Here is a 16,731-nt window from a genome sequence, read left to right as displayed (position 1 = left end):
GTACACAGAGAACGCCAAGGATTCTACCAAGAAACTACTAGAACTGATAAATGAATTCAGCAAAGCAGCAGTATACAAAATTAATATCCAGAAATCAGCTGCATTTTTATATGCCAATAACAAACTAACAGAAAGGGAAATCAAGAAAGCAATCCCATTCACAATTGCTTCAAAAAGAATAAAATACTTAGGGATAAACCTAACCAAGGATGTAAAAAGCCTGTACTCAGAAAATTATAAGACACCAAAGAAAGTAATTGAAGAAGAAACAAATAGGTGGAAGCACATATACCATGTTCATGGATTGAAAGAATTGGCATCATTAAAATGTCCATCCTACCCAAAGCAATCTCTAGAGTCAATGCAACTCCTATCAAGATTCCAATGATGTATTTCACAGAACTAGAACAAATATTTCAAAAATGTATATGGAACCACAAAAGGCCCCACACAGCAACAGCAATCTTAAGAAGAATGAAGTTGGAGGAATCATCCTACCTAATATCAAGCTATACTGCAAGGCCATAGTCATCAAAACAGCCTAGTAGTGGCATAAAAACAGACACATACATCAGTGGAACAGAATAGAGAGCCCAGAAATAACCCCACACCTTTACAGTCAATTAATATTTGACAGAGGAAGCAAGCACACCCAATGGGCTAAAGATAGTTTATTCAATTAATGGTGTTGAGAAAATTGGGCAGATACCTGCAGAAAAATGAAACTAGACCACCTTCTTACACCACACACAAGAATAAATTAAAAATCAATCAAAGACTTAAATGTTAGACCCCAAACCATAAAAATCCCAGAAGAAAACATAGGCAGCAAAATCTCAGACATTGCTCATAGCAATTTTTTATCAGATTTATCTCCCCAGACAAGGGGAAAAAAAGAAAAGATAAACAAATGGGATTACATCAAACTAAAAAGTTTTTGCAAAGCAAAGGAAATCATCAACAAAATAAGAAGACCGAAGAAGGGGAGAACATATTTGCCAATATATCTGATAATGGGTTAATATCCAAAATTTACAAAGTACTTAAAAAATTCAACACCAAAAAACCAACCCTATTAAAAAATGGGCAAAGGACCTGAAAGGACACTTCTCCAAAGAGGACATCTAGGTGGCCAATAGACATATGAAAAGATGCTCAATGTAAGTAATCAAAAGAGGAATGCAAATTAAAACCACAACGAGATATCATCTCACACCTGTCAGAATGGCTATCATCAAAACGTCAACAAACAACAAGTACTGGCAAGGATGTGGAGAAAACGGAACTCTTTTGAACTGTTGGTGGGAATACAGACTAATGTAGGCATTGTGGAAAGCAGTATGGAGATACCTCAAAAATTAAAAATGGATCTGCCTTTTGAACTAGCTCTCCCACTTGTGGGAATACATCTGAAGGAACCCTAAACACTAATTTGAAAGAACATAAGCACCCCTATGTTCATTGCAGTGGTATACAGTCACCAAGATATGGAAGCAGCCCAAGTGTGTATCAACAGATGAGTGGATAAAACAGCCATGGGACATTCACACAATGGAATACTACTCAGCTATAAAAAAGAAGAAAATTTTTCCCTTTGCAACAGTATGGATGGACCTGGAGAACATTATGCTAAGTGAAAAAAGCCATTCAGAGAAACAAAAATACCATATGTTTTCATTCATATGTGGAATCTAATGAACAAACTGAACTAATAAGGAAAATGGGACAGACTCATCAATGGAGAGCAGGATGATAGCTAGTGTGGGGGGTGGGGGCTAGGGGGTGGGGAGATTGAGCAAAAAGGAAAAAAGGATTCATGGACATGGACAACAGGGTGGAGATTGCTGGGGGGAGGCGGTATAAGGGGACTAAAAGGTAATGTAAAAACAATGCAATAAAGATTAAATTAAAAATAACTAAATAAAATAGTATAAAAAGTATAGTATAGTAAATACATAAACCAGTAACATACTCATTATTGTCATTATCAAGTATTACATAGCATATGTAATTGTGTGTGCTATAATTTTTAATTGATTTTAGAGAAAGGAGGAGAGAGAGTTTAAAAAAGAGAGAAATGTTGATTTGTTGTTCCACTTACTGATGCATTCACTGGTTATGATTCTTGTATGTGCCCTGATCGAGGATCGAACCCACAACCTAGGCCTATCAAGATGACACCCTAACCAACTGACCTACCTGGCCAGGGCTTGCTATACTTTCATACGACTGGCAGGCAGCACATAGTTTATACCAGCATCACCACAGAGACGTGAGTAATGTTTTGTGCTACAACTGTACAAAAGCCATGGTGTCACTAAGGGGTAGGAATGTTTCAGCTTTATTACAATCTTATGGGACCGTGGTTGACGGAAGAAACACTGTTTTACAGCGCGTGACTGTGTACCTCTGCACCTCAAAAAGCTTGAAAGCTTATGCATCAGAGGTGTCAAACAGTGGCTTTCATCCACAGCTCAGGGAACAAAGCAGGGAAAGGAGTGATCCTCGTGCCGGATCCTTGCCAGGCCCTTGCCAAGCGCCTTACCCGCTCGTCTCCTCTGCCTTTTTCTACCATCCCCCGTGGGTCGTTTTCAGGAGCTGCAGTTTGCAATGCGGACACCTGGTCTCAGATAGGTTAATAACCCACTCCTGGTCACACTGCTGGTGGTAGAGTCAGAGTTGTACCCAACTGGGCCCAGACTCTGTTGTCATTCTCCTTGTCAGCTGTGTTTTGCAGCTTATGTTGTCCTCAGCCATCTCGGCTCTGAGACATGACCCATTCACAGTTGGCGCTCCACCCCGCACAGTTGGACCACAGTGAAGTTCCCAAATGAACGAGATTGTCCCAGTGCCCAAACTGAGATGCAACCTTACTTGATAAAGGGTCCTTTATACGCCCCGGGCCAATAAGGAAGCATCTAAGGTGTTTGGGATAATTACCCTTAATACAGTAGGAAACTGGGAGACGGACTCTAACCCCCCCTCCACCCACCCCTTTCATTCCTCTCGGGGAGGATGAACCCTAGCCGTGCTGGCAGCCTGTATGAGGGTCTCTTCGTGTGGCTCTGGCTTGCCTCAACGTTACCAGCAGAAACCATTTTCAGAGTAAACTGCACCGCTAATCTTTACTCCCTCCCCGCAATTAATGACACCCCAGGCGAGTGTCTCAGCTGAAAGGAACATTATTAATATTCAAAGGAAAAAACTCTCATAACCATTTTTACATATACAACTAACAATGAACTAAATTTGCTTTGAGGAAGACAGAGAGTGAGCATCCCAAATTAGTTTATGTAAAAGCTGAAATTCTTTCCCGAAAGGTCTCAGTACCATCCTCAAAGAATATCCTGATCATCAGAAATGCCGTCAAGATTCCCGCCAACATTAGCCCCTTTGTTGTCTGCAATGTCGAATCAAGCACATCTGGCAAATGTCCTAGAGCTCACAAATCTCTCAAGCGGCGTATAATTCCCAACGGTTAAAGAGATAGCGCTGCCGCTTAATCGCGCTGCTCTTCAAAATAGCACCAACTTTCCCTCAATCAGAAACAATGGCTTTGGCTTCTTAAAAATATCACACACCAGTGATTATTTGCAGAGAGGGCCCCTTCGCGTTTGAACCTGTGGGTGCCAGACAGAATTTAAAATCAAGATCGCGTGCCTCATTTGAATGTGTGCTGAGTTAAATGGGCGTGGGAAGAAAGCGTGTGATTGGGGTCCAGAGGGTGACCTGGACCGTGTGATTGACTGTCTTTGGGAGGTGACTCTGGCTTCACCAGATGACAGATGAAGAATGAAGATGAAGATGATGGTGTGATGACAGTTGACAATGACTGAGCGCTTACCCGGCACAGGGTGCTCAGCGCAGGGGGCGGGGAGTATTGGCGTGGTTCCTGTCGGACAAGTGAGGAAACTGAGGCCCATCTGCCCCCAGAGCTATTCCTCTTTCCACTTTGCCAGGCCAGCTCCAACGTCACCTGTCCCCAGAGGTGGGGCGTGGCCCTTCTAGGCAGTGGTGTCTTTCTGCTCCCACCCAACAGTGGAAAAGCTGCAAAGTGAATGCCTAGAAACAAAACACTTGGTCTTCTGAAGTTTCCCTGGGATGATTTAAACAGTTGAAAACTGGATGCCCCGCTGGCGTGGCGCAGTGGATTGAGTGCCGACCTGCAAACCAAAGGGTTGAGGGTTGGATTCCTAGTCAGGGCACATGCCTGGGTTGTGGGCCAGGTTCCCGGGTTGGGGACATGCGAGAGGACATGAGACACACAACCGGTTGATGTGTCTCTTACACATTGATGTTTCTCTCCACTCTTTCTCCCTCCATTCCCATCTCTCTAAGAATAAATAAAACCTTTATTTTTTTTAAAAAAAAAAAGGAAAGAAAAAATAAAACTGAAAACCTCCCAAATGCCCAAGAGGAGGAAACCGAAGAAATGATAGATGGTATGTCCTCACAGTAAAACACCGATGCAGCCGTTAACGTGGAGGTGAAGCAACGAACCTACTGACATACCAGGACATCCCACACTTTATGTTGGGGAAAAGCAGGACAATAATAACAACCAGCATTTGCCGAGCACTTACTAGGTTCCAGGCACTGGTTTGAGCACTTCACATATTTTATTTTATTGTATTTCACCTAGTCCTCCCAGCAACCTGGTGAAATAGTGGTCTTTATTGCAGCATTTTCACTTTCTAGATGAGGAAACGGAGGGGAGGTGAAATGCTGTGCCCAAAGTCACACAGGTGATAAGTGGCAGAGCTGGACGTTGAACCCAGGTCAAGCTGACTCAATGCTAAAGAAGACATTTAGCTGGTTCTGTAGGAAGGAAAGACCAGAGCGAGGGCTTCCCTTGTAGCCCAGAGATAGAAATACCCCAGGACTGCAAGATCGCAGTGGGCCTCTTTTTCTCTCAAGAGTCCTCTGCCTACTTTATTGCTCAAAAACTGGCCAAAGACCAAGAAAGGGTCTTTCAATGCCACCGACAAACCAAGACTCCTCTAATCTTGAAGCCGCTGCCTTCACCTGCTGGGTGAGAAACCAGAGACCCAAAGACAACGAAACACCTGCCTGACCTCACACAGCTCGCCTGTGGGATAGTGAGGGCTGGAGCCCGCTCCCCCACTGCCAGCCAGGCCTCCTTCCGAAAACCCAGCCTGTCTGTCCCTCTGCAAACCCGGGCTGTCCATCCACAAGGCTTCCCTTGCAGGTTCCGAAAAATGGCTGAGCGAGTCTCCGGCACAGCACCCCCACCATCATCTCTCAGCAAGACAAAAGGCAATTTACCCAAATGTTATAATCACCTGGAGGCTGGCAGGCAGAGCATCCCTGCCTTATCTGTGGCATTGTTAGCAGAGCCATAATGAAGGCTTTGTGAGGGATAATATCACACTTGTAACTGCCAGATGAAATGCCCGCACAGATCGCACATCCTGCCAGCGGACTTGGGGATCTGCTTCAAGCCGAAGGGGTACAAGGGGAGACGATGAGTACTGAGTGCCTCCACTGTGCCAGGGGTGGACAGAATCCCTTTCCGGGTCCCTTGAGGGGTGCATCGATATCCTTGTTTTGCAGATGGGGAAACCAAGCCTCAGAAAGTAAGTTATTTACTGACAGATGCAGCTAGTACAAGCAGAACTGGAATTTGAGCCCAGGTCCCTCTGACACCAGACACCATGCTCTGAACCAACGAGACATGCCATGGCCTCTCCTGAGTTGTGAGCCTCTCTGAGAATCTGGGCAAAGCTATGGGTCTTCTCTCCTTGGAGAGAGGATTTTGCCTACAGAAGGTAGAGCCAGCCCCACCAGCGTCTCTGCTCTAGGAATAACTGCCCACCCCAGCTTGCTGCCTCTCCCTGCCTGACCTGTGGGAATTGTCCATTGCCCTCCTGGAAATTCCCCTTCCAGCCTGTGCCCATCGGATTCTGGTAACAGTGCATCCCCTCCCCCAATGGCAGCCTCTTGGAGGCATCCAAAGGACACAGCTTCCCCTTCCGCGGCTGCACGGCAGCGGTGTGTTTTGTCTCCTTTAACAGAAGTGAATGCAAGGCCAGGGCACGGGAGGGCAGAAGTCTCACCTCTCTTCCTCAGCCCATGCTCTGGGACTTAAGACAGTTGGCTGAGAGCCCTGGTTGACCTTGAGACAGGAGAGGCAGGCATGATCAGGGGCCAGCTTTAGAGATGGCCAGATCTGCCACCAGGTCCCAGGTCTGTCATTTGCCAGCTGCGTGACCTTGAGCGACTCTGGACTTTTCTGAGCTTCGGTTTCCTCATTGGAAAAACAAGGGTGGAATGAGACCTTCCTCCCAGGGTTGCGGTGAGCATCACTGAGATGATGCAGGGGCACAGCGCGGGCCACACCTGGGCCCGGAGGAGCTTCATGCACATCAGTGACCACAGCTGCATTTATTTTACTACAGTGTCAGGGAGCTGGTTGAGAAGCAGGAAATGCCTTGACTCCAAGCCCCAGAGGGAGGAGCCAGTGTCACCTTGGCACAGGGTGCGCTGACCTCCTCCTGATTCTGATGCCAACTCTAAGACGTACTAGAGACCTGCGGGTCCCCGATCTCTCTCTCGCCCTGTCAGCACTGTCCTGGGTGTGCTGATCGGCATCCTCCTCGTTTCTTCTCCACCTAAGATCGCCCCTGACACAGACTTTACTGAGCACCACCCCCGAGGCAGTGTCTCGCTGCCCCAGCAGCCCTCAGCCTCTGCCAGCTAGAGGACAGAGGTCCCAACTGCCAGCCCTGTCCCCTTCCATCCATCGTCCACACTCCGCTGGAAAGCAGGGACAGAGGGCAGCAGAGGTCAGAGCAAAGGCAACAGGGGGCAGGCCAACCAAGTCACCTTGGCCTTGGCATGTTGCCTGTGCGCAGTGGCTAGGCATCTGGAACATGGTTAGGGCATTCAGAGTCAGTTACGAGTGCCCGAAAATAAAGGTGGGGGTTGGGAGGAGCAAGAAGGAGAGCCATGGTGGTGTGGTGTCGGTGATTTGGCATGCTTCCCGCACTGGGCACACACTCACTCTGCAGTGAGTGTGGGCAATCGTGAACCAGTTGGTCCCCGGCCCTCTGCACCCCCTGTCGTGTGAGCACTTTGCCGCACACAAGATGCTTCTAGTATTTAAGGAAATGCATTTTTTTTACCAGTGTGGTCTGCATCTGAACCTCATAGCAGAAATAACTGGTCCGACAATGTCAGAATACTGCCCGTATGGACTTAATGGGATGACCTTCTCCAGCGTGGGAACTTCCTAAGAGATTCCCAAGGGTCATTACGACAATGGGCACTTTCCCCTTTACCCACCAACTGGGGGACCTGAAACCCTGAGATGACACCAGCTGTGCCTTTGACTGGGTGTTTATGAGGACTGCGTGAGACCAGGCATGTCACATGCAGGGCACGGCACCCGGGGCATGGACCTGCTTCCTAACACCAGGTGGCCATGCTCCCGGCCCAGACTCCCCCTCCCCAGCCATAGTCCTAATGCAGCCCGAGGTCTGACCTTGGAGGCCTCACCCCAGTCATCTCAACATATTAAAACAAAATATATCCACACTCCCACATTAAATATAATTTTTTGCTGTTAACACTTTGAAAGGATTTTTAAAATTTTGCTTGGCAAACCGTTTGACTACCAGTCTTTAACAATTGGCTGTGATTTCTGAAAAGCCACGTGCACCCTGGAGAATTCTCGAAAAAGGAGGAAACCGACCCTACAAATTGGCTTCCAGTGTAATGAAATTGTTTTGATTTCTAAATGTAATAATAAAGCCTGAATGCATTAATTATAACATTTATTAATTTCAGCTTTACAGATTCTCCTTTTCTTTCAGAGTCAATCATTTTTCCAAGCCTCTTACATTTGCACAGGTTTTGAAAAGCTTATGGGTGCTGGGCTCTGCACCTCCAGGTCCCAGAGGTTGAAGCAGCCCGGGCTAATCCACACCCAGCCACCTCCCACCCACTTGAAAGATGCTTCTTCACAGGAAAAGCAAGGGCAGTCCCAAAGTCCCTCCTCCTTCCCTATGGGAGTCTGTGCCTGGCCAACCACCCCTCAGTCAATATTGGTGATGCCATGGCCTTGGCCTCTGGCCACCACCACTGCCAGCAAAGTTCAAAGCTGCTTTCTTGTCAGGAGTTGTGATGAGGATGCCAGGGTGTGGCCACCCTAATTTCAGGCCCTGTCTCTGCTCAGGGCCTTGACCTTGCCCCACCAGCTCACCCAGCCCTGCATTTGCACAGAGGGTGTGTCCAGGCTTTAGGGATGGGCACCTGTCCACTGGCTGGCCGGGGTGCTGAGTTTGGCGCACACCTCTCATCTCGGCCTGGAGCAACGGTTCACACAGAGGCCTTGACCTCAGGACGAGAGTGCAGCCCTCATGCCAGAGCCTCCTTTCCCAGAGCCTGTCCTGCCTAGCTGTTTGGATGAGCACTAAGCCAACCCTGCAGGTTGGACGTGCCCGCTCCCTCAGCCTCCGGTCACACACACAGCGGCCTTCAGGTGCTCACACACTGCCCCTTGCCAGGCCACACACCACGGATCATGTGCATGCTGACCATTCCCATGGGCACACTTCTCTTTACCTCAGACACAGCCACTTGCACACTCACAGCACATACCTACTCACGCTTGCACACACTCACCCTCAGGTTCTCACACATGTTCACCCATTTGGAAACATGCCCATTTGTGCCCGTGCACCCACAGCCTCTCTGAGTGTGACTCTCGAACCAGCACGCCAAGCCCTGCCTTCTGCCTGGTGGAATGAGGCAGGTGCATCATTTCACCCCCTAAGCCTCAGTTTCCTCCTCTTAAATGAGGACAAGCCCGTCTGTCTCACTGAGGAGAGGACGGACATGACCCTGTGCCCACAAAGCTGGGCACCTCCTAGGTGCTCAGCTCAAGGGAGCTCTGCCCGTCTCCCAAAGCGAGACACCTTGTTTCATCCAGGCCTCCTCCCATTCCCAGTCCCCACCCTCAGCTGCCAGGGTGGGAGTGTGTAGCCCTGGTGACCACAGGAGTGCTTGGCTCCAAGGTGTGCCAAGAGGCAGCAGAATTAGTCTGTGGGTCCCAGGAACTTGAATCCACCTGTTTGCCCTCTCTGGGCTTGCCTGCCCCGGCCTGCCCACCTCTCTTTGAACAAAAACCATTTGCTGAGCGGTGGCTCTTCATCCTTGTGGTGATGATCTTTGCAGGAAGGCCTCCCTGCCCCGGCTCCTCCTCCGCCCACACAGAACCAGAAGTCCCAGGGTGTTCTGAGTGAGTTCCTCAAGATCTCGCCCTTGAAGTCATCCAGTTTGGGATTTAAAGACCTGTCCTAATGATGATCCTAGCTCCCACATGCTGGGCCCCCCCTCCTGCCATTCATCCTGGCCAGTCTCACGCTGCCGTCCGTGGGAGGTCTGGTTAAAGCCACTGGATGGACCAGAAGCCCAGCTCAGAGAGGGAGAGTGATAGTCCAAGATCACCCAGAAGGTTAGCAACGAGGCTCCGAAGGACCCAGAACTCCCCAGTCTGTGCTGTGCTGTGCTGTGCTGTGCTGCCCCATGGGCCCTGACGTCACACCTGGCAGAGACAATTTCAGTCTTTTCTTTCTGGTTTGGGGCGTTTCCTGTGCACCAAAGCACTGTGCTGAGCACTTTTTGGAATGCTCTCACTTGCTCCTCCCAAGAAACATCCAGACAATCACCTCTGTAGATGAGGAGGAGACCCAGAGAGGCTTTCTGAGCCAGCGGCGGCTGGCCGAGCCCTAGAACCTGCGTGTGCGCTCAGCCATCGGGCTGCGCGGCCTCCCTGCCAGCCACCTGGGAGTGGCTATCGCCCGGCCTCTGTTGTGACATTTTCGGCACCTGTTCTTCCCCACCAGCACACTGCCAGCACCGCCGACTGCCCCGGTGGCACCCCTGGTGACCTGGGCCCCACTCCGTGGCCTGTGCAGGCCTGCCCTCCCACCCTCACTGTGAGGCAGGCTGCAGGCCAGCCAAGGCTTGGAGCTTTCTGCGTGCGGTTGGCGCCCAGGTATGAGCCCAGACAACCCGTCCTCTCCGTGCGGTGGGGCTGCTCAATCCACGGCCTCAAGACAAAAAAGTAAACGGCAGCTGGTGGCCTTGGTCCTGCACTTGGCATGGGCTCTGCCCTCAGGAGCTCCGTTTGCTGAAGGAGGAGAGGAAATTCTTCCCCCTTTGTTCAAATCCCACAGGGTAAACCCATTACTTTTATGTCCCCAAATTTACATTACTTTATTCAGTCATTCATCAGGTAGTTATTAAATACTTTTTAAGTGCCGAATCTGTACTGGGGCCTAAAGACTTGAACTGAGTCGGATATGCCTGTCCCGGGCTGTGACCGACACTGTGACCTCGGCCAGGTCAGGGAAGGTGATGTTCAAGCAGGGTCCATGGGGGCAGGGAACAGCCAGCAGGGCACGGGCCACAGCCACACATGCTCACGAGGGGCCCTGAGGCTTGGGCTGTGACAGGACTGAGAGGAAGTCACATTCATCAGGCAACACGGAACTCACACCCCGTTTCCTGGCCACGTGGCCTCGGGTGCACCTTGGATTCATACCTCTTTGAAAGAAATACTGGAATCACACACACTACATTTGGTTGCTTGTGTTAAAAGCATTAATTTGTCTACTCTGTGTAAAATACACCTCCACTGTTATGTAGTAAGGCCCTTTAGAAATGGGAGGTGTCCTGGGCCTCCTTGAGCTCTGACAGGCCCCGCATCCGACTGGGTCCTGAAGGGAAGGGTGTCCCAACCAAGGAGCAGCATGGACAAAGGCACAGAGGCACTGGTGAGCACGTGCTCACGAGCAACTGCATTTCACTGTGGGGTGCGTGGGACAGAGGCAGCCTAGGAAGCAGGGGGATCTGGGGGGCCTGGAAGTCCAAGGGAAGGAAGGGGGAGCCTTTTCAGGGACGGCTTCCCATATGGGAGTCCATGGTCAGATTTGGGGTCTCTCCCACAGCAAGCCCCTTTCTTCTCTATAAAAAGCCAGTTCTCCTAATGACTGGCGAGATACACTGCAGCAAGGGATAGGAGTGGGTATACAGGTAGCAGCAAGGTCACTTCCAAAGCTTCGGAAGGAGAATAAAATCTTTCTGCACCAAAGGCAGACAGACCTAAACTTGAAGTATGCCTCATTGAAGCCTTAGGACAACACTCCCTGCTGGGTCTTAGTCCCCCTGTCCCACAGCACCGGGCTCAGGGCCCACCACAGGATGGGGCTTTTGATTCATTCATTCATTCACTCAACAGGTGTGGATTAAGCACCTCCTATGTGTCAGACACTTGGCCAAACCCTGGTGAAACCACAGTGAACAAGCAGACGAGGCTCCTGGTTTCACAGGAGCCTGCAGTTTGGTTGGATGGGGGAGACAGACAACACAGAAACAAGAAAACTGCAGAGAGAGGCGTACGTTACAAAGAAGATAAAATGAAGAGCAGACGGAGTGACGGGACTGAAGGCAGTTAGATCAGGGATCACCGAGGAGGTGACGTTTGAGCAGAGACCTGCGTGCCCAGTGAAAGCTTGTTGATGGCCATGAAGGCAGGTCAGAACACACCAGGCTTATCCAGACTCCACGTGGCAAAGCACTGATTGGTCACCTACTGTTTGCTGGGTCCAGTAGTCAGCAAGCACACATAGTCCTTGCGTTGAGCACTTACAGCCTATTGGGAGAGAAAAACATATAAGGAAATATGCAAATAAGCAGAGACTCATGGACCATGATGTGTGGGTGCCAGGAGAAAGGAAAGGGTGTGCGAGACTTATTTTGGACGGCCAGGTGTGCCAAAAGGCTTCCACTTCTCTTAGAGAACATGGTAGTCTCACCTCTTCAGGAGCATACTGGACTTTCATGCTTTAAAAAAAAACAAATGTTTTATTTTACATCAATTTCAGATTTACAGAATCACTGCCAAGACAATACAGAGTTCCCAGATTCCCACATCCAGTTCTCCTCTTACCAACATCTCACACGGCGTGTTGCGCCGCCACCGTGCATGAACTAACACAATTAACTGAAGCCCACATTTCTGGTTTCCTTCCTCTTTCCCTGATGTCCTTTTTCTGTTTGACATCCCACATGGGACACCACATTCCATTTAGTGTCATGTCCCCTAAGTCTCCTTTTGGCTGTGACAGCTTCTCAGACTTCCCTTGTTTTTGATGACAGCTATGAGGAGGACTGGTCAAGTATTCTGTAAAATTTCCCTAGAGTGGGATTTGTCTGATGTGTTTCTCATGACTGGACTTGGGCTAAGGGTTCTGGGGAGGAAGACCACAGAGGGTGTGATAAAGTGCCCCTGTCATCACGTCCTCCTGGCGGGGCTACGAGCTACTCCGCAGGACTGATCACGGTAGGTGTTGACCTTGACCCCCCAGACGAGGTGTGCTTGTGAGGTTTCTCCACTGGAAAGTGACTTTTTTTTTTTAACTCCCATTTCTGTACGGTCCTCTTTGGGAGGAAGTGGGGAGTTATGTTGAAGGCAGCATGTTCACTTACGTCACATGGAATTCTACACAGGAGATTTGCCTACTCTCCAATTTTTATGCATTTTTTTACCAACATTTTTATGCTGAGTCTTTTTAGGGTTTAGAAGTTCAAGAACCCTATTGGTATTCCTAGGAATCTACAAATATTTTACTCCAATTACTAAAATGCATGAAATTACCAAAGCTTTAAATTGGAGGGTAGGGAAAAAAGCCAATAATTATTTTTATTTTTTTCTGTTGGTGATACACTTGAATGAGAGACTGGGGAAATACCAAAACAAAAGCACCTCTCTAGCCCCCCTGCCCAGAGCTGACCATTATTCACATTCGGTTTATTATTTTTAATACTTCTGTGGACAATTTTTACACAGATTACAGTACCTATGTAATTTTGTTTCTTGCCCCTTCCAACCTTTTTCTTTTTGCTTATCATCATATCAAAAACATTTCTCCTGTGTTACGATACAGACTTCATAACCATATTTCTTCAGTAGCTGCTAAATATTTCCTCACAGTGTCCCCACCCTTCAATTTAGCTCAAAGCCTAGCATGTCGTTGGTATTTGGAAAGAATTTTTCAATGAATGAATATATGACAAAATAATCACTCTCCTGTTTTTAGACATGTAGGTTATTTCGGTGTTCTTGATTCTAAATGGCACCGACACAAACAGATTATTCCCTTAGGATAACGTCCCGGAGTGGAATTACCAAGCCAATGGGGGCCAAAACTTTTCAAGATAAATGCACCAGACCAGAAATCTCCCTCCCTCTCCCCTCTGAACCACTGGCAATTGTGCTGAGGGTAATAATTTACAATTGATTAAAGAGTTTGTGGGTGTTTTTTTCCCATCATTTTTTCTCCCTCCTCTCCCCCTCCCCTCCTGCCCAAAAGGGGAGAAATTATCTGAGAAGGTGAAGACGTTCTCAGACAATCATATTAACATATTCCAACAATCGCAATTTGCAAAACAGTAATCACAACTCTCGGGATCTGGGAGGCATTAATCAAAGCGGCAGGTTTAATTCCATTTTAAATATTGATGAAATGTGCTCGGGACGCCTCACCCGGTGTGGCAGGGCCGGGAGCCTCGCGGGCCAGGGGAGGGGCGGGCGGGCTGGCGAGCAGCTGCCCGGAGGGTAGGCATCTGCGATTCAAATTGGTGGCTGTGCAGCCAGGTAGAGAGTGAAAGGGGTAGTGAAGAGGGCTGTTAAGTCCATTGCTGTCAATTTGTAACGATCAGGGAGGGGCCGAGGACTGGTTCAGCACAATAAACCCAGTTTGTCTGGTTTCAGGGGTTACCACTGAAGAGGTTGCAGCTGCACTGATTCGAATAGCCTGGAGACTTCAGAACTGTAATTACCAACCAGGCTGCTGGCGGTGTGGTGGCAAAGTGGGCTTCACCAGCGCTTAACTCCTTGTGTGCCGCCGCTCTCCCCCCTCCCCCACACTGACCTACCCCCCCCCCCCCCGCGTGGTAGCCACACTCAGATTCCCGGGCAGCCTCCCCAGGGGAAATTGAGACCCACTAGCTGCCAGGCAGCCAGCCTTTCTCCTTAGGTCCCATATGAAGAAGTACTGGGGGTGGGGGCAGCCTCGCCCTCTGGCACATCCCTTCTGCCCTGGTACGGGGAGTCAGGCTTTGGAGTCTGATGAGCCTCGGTCTCAATTTCAGTGGATGCAGGCATGGGAAAAGGCTCACCCCCTCTATAAAATGGGGGTGATCTCCCCTATGCTATTGGTCTATCACAGATCCAGTGAGATCTGGTGTTTGTAAAGCACAGAGCACACAGTAGGCCTACAGGATGCCTCCATCTCCCTGATCTCGGGCCTGGTGCTTTCACAGAAGAGGAAGGTGGGCAGGAGGACCTGACTCAGAGGGCAGGATTTCTGCCGGCCCTCTACTTCACAGCTCTCAGGGAGTCCCCTTGTTCTCCGGCTACTGCCATTCGTCACCCAAGGAGGATGGGTAGTGCTATCCTCCCATCTCTTAGGCGGGAGGCGAGAGCTCCTCCGGTGCATGGGGCAGGGGTTTGGGCTACATCTCTGTGTCCCCGGGGCAGGGCACAGAGGGAAAGCAGGAATGAGGGAGGCACAGCCTACAGACAGCACGGTGCTACCAAAAAAACACAGGCTTAGTTGGGAGACTGGAGGATGAAGTGTATGTACGGTTCGATGACCTTCCTCATGGAATAGAACCCCAGGGAGATTCTCCCATGTGCCCATAAAGGGATGTGCCCAAGAACATTTGTCCCAGCATTATTCCTGGTAACATAAGTTGAAGCCAGCTTGCATGTCCATCATGAGGAAGACGGAGAGCAAAATGTGATGGACTATCAGGAAGCAGGAGAAAAACAAAAACTATACAACGGAAGAATTAGGAAAGATCACCACGAGAAAGATGTGCCGTTGGAGACCAAGGCTACCACCATCCACCCCCTCACATTCCCGACTGCTGTGTACAAATGCAAAAGTTGGACGGTGGAAGGGGAAATAATTGATGCATTTGAAATACAGGGTTAGGGGAGAGCATCGTGGATATCCTAGACCACCAGGAAGATGAACGGTGGGTCCCAGAGCAAATGAAGGGTGGGTCCCTTGAGGCAAACGGGACAAAGCTGGAGCTGACCTATGTCATCGCAAGTCATGAGAAGGCAGGGCTGTTTGGAAAGAATCATACTGCTGAGAAAAATAGGAAGCAGCAGGAAAAGAGGAAGCCAAATCCGGGATGGATGGACTCCACAGAAGACGCCGTAGGCAGGACTCTCCAGGAGCTGAGCGGGGCTGCCGAGGACGGGACACTGTGGACGTCACTCACTCGCAGGGTCGCCAGGAGTCAGAGCCGACTCAACAGCATCAACACACACAAGGTGCACATGTAGCTACAAGAATAGACCTTGGACATGTAGTGTTGAGTGAAGAAAGTAAGACAATTGAAATTCACAGCACAATGCCGTTTGTGTAAATTAAAACCACATTTGCACACAAAACAATCATACATGTTTTACAGAGCTGCATGGATTTTTAGGGTATATATTTCGCCATTAGAGTCTTTCGTGGTTGGAGGAGGGGGTGGGTATGGATCTGAGGGGTAAAAGGGAAAAATAGCAACAAAATCTGTCTGCAGAGGGACCTGGCATAGAGCAGTGATGGTGGTGTACTGTGTTTCCAAGACTGTTTCACTCAGCTCTCTCAGGTTTCAGAAACGGCCCAGGCCTTACAGTCCAACAACCCTAGATTGAAAGCCCAGAAAGGAAACGAAGAACTGAAGGCTCTGGCTCCTAGCACTGCCGGCAGGGCCTAGACTGGGCAGATGCTGAGCGAGTGGACCTCTGAGTGCCCGTCAGGCTGCCCAGCTCAGAGTGGCCAGACAACAGCACATCAGCCTCCATCAGCAGCCTCCACCAGCTGTGAGCCCTTTTGTGTTAATTCCCCCAAGACCAGGCACTCAAGGATCTGTGAGTCCAACTGAAGGATCGGGTTGTAGTGAAAGGTTCCTTCCTTCCCAACACAGAGCTGAAGAGACTGGCCACCAAGGCCACGCCCACCCCTGGCTGGAATGCACCCACGTCCTTGGTACCCCACTGCGGGTCTCCCAGGGAGCCCCAGGCATGAGCAGCTCTTCCTCTTCCCTTGCAGATGACGACGAGCACGAGTGGATCACCCGGACGTGTCGGAAGAGCTCAGAGGAGATGGTGGATCACAAGCCCAAGCTGTGAGCTCTGCAGCCACTCCCACCAGAGGTTTCCCTCTGCCCCACGGCACTGGCGGGCCTTGGGGCAGGCTGTGGGTCCAGAACCTGACCTTTGAGTCAGGATTAAAGGCTTTCTGCAGTCAGTAGCCCCGAGTGTACTTTCCTTAGACTGTTTCTTGGAGGAGGATCCTTTCACCTGCCTCACAATTGCCTGGACAAATCTGTGAACTAGAAATCCCTGCCAATCAGAATCTCCGGGAATGGGGGCTCGCACTGCGCGCTTCCACATGTTCATTACGCCCACGGAACACCACCTATGGTCACAGACACCCGCAACCGAGCGGCGACGAATGGGAGCAGGCAGGGTGTGCGCACTATCTCTGCCCCTTGAAACAGCCTTGCAAGAGAGGGGATCTGAGGTTCAGAGAGACTGAGTAACTCGCCCCAGGTCACAGAGCATTTGAATCCAAGTCCTCTGGGGAACAGAGCCCAGATTTTTGTTACTACGCTGAATTGCCGGCCTGACCAGTC

The 16,731-nt window shown here is 49.7% G+C and overlaps 1 protein-coding gene across 1 annotated transcript in view; it reads left to right on the top strand.

Annotated features, from left to right (window-relative positions):
• The window catches only part of MORN5 (MORN repeat containing 5), a 32,779-nt gene extending 16,433 nt beyond the window's left edge, over positions 1–16,346 (top strand). The window contains exon 5 of the mRNA XM_037142187.2: positions 16,146–16,346. Coding sequence (XP_036998082.2) covers positions 16,146–16,225 — 80 coding nt within the window. The 3' untranslated portion in view covers positions 16,226–16,346. The remainder of the gene's footprint in view (positions 1–16,145) is intronic.
• The last annotated feature ends 385 nt before the right edge of the window (positions 16,347–16,731 follow it).

Source organism: Artibeus jamaicensis, unplaced genomic scaffold (assembly GCF_021234435.1).
Source record: "Artibeus jamaicensis isolate MK-2021 breed Jamaican fruit bat unplaced genomic scaffold, CSHL_Jam_final scaffold_1964, whole genome shotgun sequence".
In the NCBI taxonomy this organism is placed as follows: domain Eukaryota; kingdom Metazoa; phylum Chordata; class Mammalia; order Chiroptera; family Phyllostomidae; genus Artibeus; species Artibeus jamaicensis.
Note: the sequence above shows the minus strand (reverse complement) of the source record. Positions and strands in the feature narration are given on the sequence as shown.